Genomic DNA, 3,983 nt, shown 5'->3' on the forward strand with positions numbered 1-3,983 from the left:
CAGGGCACACCTGACTTCTGCAAGAAAAGTAGAAGTCTTCTAGGGCAAGGGAGTGGGGAAAGATGGTAAACAGCAATTTGAGAATGTAAATAACTTGTACAAATGTGCAGAGAATGACACAGCCAAACATATTCAAAACAAAAATTAGCTACAGGATGCAAAGTTGGCAACACATACTGGAAAACTATATCCAAAAGATCACTGGACTCAATTTACAGAGCGCCATTCAGAAGTTAACTGAACATTATAAAAAGTAACCGATGAAATATGTGTTTTCAAGAGACAAGCTTTCCAAAAACATTGAGAAAAGACTGATGAGAAGACAAGTCAAGGACAAAAAGACCAACAAAGTGCACTAGGTATAAACAGCTGCATTTTAAACAACACTTCATTCAAATATTTATCGTGTATGAGGTATTGTTCCAGGAACTGGGGATACAACACTGAGGAGAAAAACAGATAAAGACGACCCTGCCCTCATGGAGTTTATATTTTGGTATTCAAAGCAAGTACTCTGAAAGGATACACAAACTGCCAGGTTAAGACAAAGTCACAATAGACAAGCTTGGCTAGGTGGCACCCAGGGAACATGGTCAGGAGTTTTTATTAAACAAACAACAATTTGTTTATACTTAACAAAAATTCACTTCTTTCTCTGTTTTGGTTACCAAATAAACCCAAGGAGTTGAGTGGGACAGATATTATTATCATCCCCCTTTTCAGATTTTGAAGCAGAATGTCAGAAAATTTAAGTAATTTTCCCAAATCAGTAAACGGCAGTAGAGAGGTAAATTCAACCCTGGACACTCTGATGTCTGCATCCTGTCTTTCCCATGCATAAGAAACACAAAAAGGACTAAAGAGGGCGGTGCGGGGTGGGGGAGGAGTGCTTTATTTGTTGCTTAAAACAATGAAGAGTAGGTAGGAACATGTTAGGAATTTACCTGTATTTCATGCCAATGTTTCTGATACTGATGGAAGAGAAAATCACAGTCATAAATGTGCTCAGTTTCAGGCATGTACTAACATTTCTGCTGCCAAGAGACTGAAACTTAATAAAGCATGGGATATTAAATTAGAAACATTTTCTTAACCCGATGAGTGAGCTTGAGTCTCCTATGGACCAGAATATTGTCGACAATACCTAAAAAGCCTAACAGTAAACAGAAAAATCAAAACAGACAAAGAAAGCATAATAATTAGTGGCAAGGAAATGCTTCTTTTTGTAGATGCTGGGCCACTATCAACACTGCCTCCAAAGCCCCTGTGCAGGCAGTAGGGTGGGGACCATCCGTAGCCGCAGTGGCAGTGATGTTTGTTGTTGCAGACTCCCTTCATATTGCAGGTTTCGGGAAGGCAGACGTGTGACAGGACAGACAGACCGACACACTTCTTGTGGATGCAGATCCTTCCTGGACCACACACAGTACCATCTTTCACCTCACCAGCATCAGGGATGTCCATCCTTGCATGGTAGTCAAAACTCCAGCAGGTGACACCATTGATGTCAGTGTGCTGCAAAGCAGCATGATCTTGGAGAGGAGGAATGTCTCCCACATTCTCACACTGCACTCTCCCACAAAAAATGTCAGAGGTGTTACATTTAAGGTATATTGCGCCATTTGAACCACAGTGGCCAAAACGGTTTCCCTGTGAGTTGACTTCTATATAGCAGTTCTGAGATGCACTCTTTGCACCTTTACCAAAAATCTCCTGGCACTGTTGGTCATGGTTATTACATCTCTTTTGATAGCAGTAGGCATTGTCACTGCAGGGGATTCCGTCCTGCACATATCTATCTTCTGGACACTGATGGGAGGTCCCATCACACCACTCTGGAAGGTCACATTCATTGACCTGCTGTCTACAGAGTTCCCCTGATGGCAGGAACTTGCAGTCTTTGCAACAAAGCCCAAAAGCACAAGCAGCTCCAGGTGTCAGAGTGCAGTTCAACTGGCAACAGGGATCTTGTTCACACTCCTGTACGGACCCACAGTCACAGTCTTCTTCTCCTTCCACCACACCATTCCCACAACGCTTCAGCATGAAGACTTTCTCTAATCTTGGAGGATTGTGCAGACATGATCCCTGGTTTAAAGTGGTCTTCATGAAATCAGCATAACTGCAATTGGTGAATTTATCTGCAGGCACTCTGAAAGCATCCATGATGCAACCTGTCTCCCCACAAAAGCAGAATTTCTCATCATGCTGCATACCCAAAGTATGACCCAACTCATGAGCCACAGTGTTGGCAAAAAGAGACCAGATGTCTCCTTGGAAATTGTCAACTCCACAATCAATAGGAGGATGACATATTCCTGCAACATAGGCTAGACCAAGTATGCTTATAAGGGAATTTTTAATGAAAATATGTGCAGCATCGTGCTGTAGTTGGGAAAGTCTGATTTGTTTCCATTGAGAGAAATCTTCCAGAACCTGTTCTATGCTCATCATTGGGAAAACATTTCTTTGATTCCAAATTTCAATCACAATCAAAATTATATAAGTACTCAGCTGTTTATACATGGAATCAACTATGTTGACAACAAGAAATACATCCTCTTGCACCTTTGATAAGTTGCTTTGGGAGTAAATGAAGAAATCATGGTCTACCACCACAGCCAGTTCCAAAAACCATGTGTGGGTCCACCAGTTGCCAGCAGAATTTTTTTTCACATCTGAGTTCTCAGCTTTTTCAAATTCCAAGTATTGGTATAATACTTCCTTCTCTGTTAAGCCACATCCCCTGGGTAGGAATTGTGTCTTGTTACTGTCTATCTTATACACCAGATGTTCAAATGTGGTAGAAACCCTAATTGGCTCAATTTCATATGCAAGGTCATTGATCTGCAGTAATCCTCGAAGGCCCCCAGAACAGGTACTGAAGGCAACCAGCGAATCAGGGACCCCTTCCACATAACCATGATAGTAGCAGTCATCTGGGATGAAGGGCTGGTCCTGGAGGAGGGCATCCTGCTCCGTGTAGGTGAACACAGGGAGGTGTGTGGACATCAATAGCTTCTTGACCCGCATGTGGACAAGGTGTTTCTGGCCTGAAAACCGCAGGCTGTAGGAGAACCATCCTAGGGCTTTTGCACTTCTGCCCCTGCTGGTCACCTTCAAGGGGATCACCACTTCTGGGGATGTCAAATGCTGGGAGGGCCCGGCCCGAGAGTGGTCAGGAACAGACAGAGACACCCCAAGCCAGAGCAGCAGGAGACTAAGTCTCGTGGATGCTCCAGCCTCCAAAGCCACCATGATGGAGCCAATTCTGCAAAGCAGAAGAGGACTGGGTGTAGGGCTCAGTGGGTTTGGCTCCTCCCTCTGAGCTGCTCAGGGTGTAGGGCTGACCTTTGTGGATCTGTGTCCTGGCAGAGGTGGAACATCAGAGCTGCAGTGCTGAAAACATAAATAAAAAGGAGGATGGATGTGGTGATGGGATTGGATAAGGAAACTGGGAGAGCAAAGGAATGGAGGAGAAAAAAAATTGATCAAGGAATCAAGAAAATGCTTTGATTTTTTAATTAATGGGTGGGAAGTGATGAGGGTTTGGAAAAGAAAATATTGGCCATGTGTTGATAAATGCTGAATTTGGAAGACTTCTACTTAATAATTATCTCAATCCTTATAGGCAGCATGAAAATGTTGGTAATAAAAAGTTAAAGCAAAAGTAAAGAGACAACAATAGGGTGTGACTCTGTCACTCTGTTTGCCCATGACAATATTGGTTTATACTTGTTGTTCTTGCAGTAACTATTGATAGAGTCCCCTTTGACTGTCAAAACTGGAGACTTCAAAAACAATCACAGCAATTCTTATGTCAGTTTGCATCAGTCTTATGATTTACTTTAGTTTTTCTTTATTGCAAAGTTATTTCCTGTCTTCCCATTGTATTCCCCCTTACTCATAACACTATTAGATTGCAGTATCCTTGGCTGCAGGGTTTATGATTTTCACTCATTCTATTATCCTCTGTAATACCT

General features: G+C 42.6%; 1 protein-coding gene across 1 annotated transcript; it reads right to left on the minus strand.

The window, feature by feature from the left end:
• Positions 1-1,089: 1,089 nt before the first annotated feature.
• Positions 1,090-3,258, minus strand: LOC103250197 (disintegrin and metalloproteinase domain-containing protein 21-like). The gene is given in 1 exon segment (XM_008048796.2): positions 1,090-3,258. A coding segment is annotated over 1 exon segment (2,169 nt).
• Positions 3,259-3,983: the final 725 nt, after the last annotated feature.

The sequence above is a fragment of the Carlito syrichta genome, unplaced genomic scaffold (assembly GCF_000164805.1).
Source record: "Carlito syrichta isolate Samal-C Ts95f unplaced genomic scaffold, Tarsius_syrichta-2.0.1 Scaffold49004, whole genome shotgun sequence".
NCBI classification, from domain to species: Eukaryota; Metazoa; Chordata; class Mammalia; order Primates; family Tarsiidae; genus Carlito; species Carlito syrichta.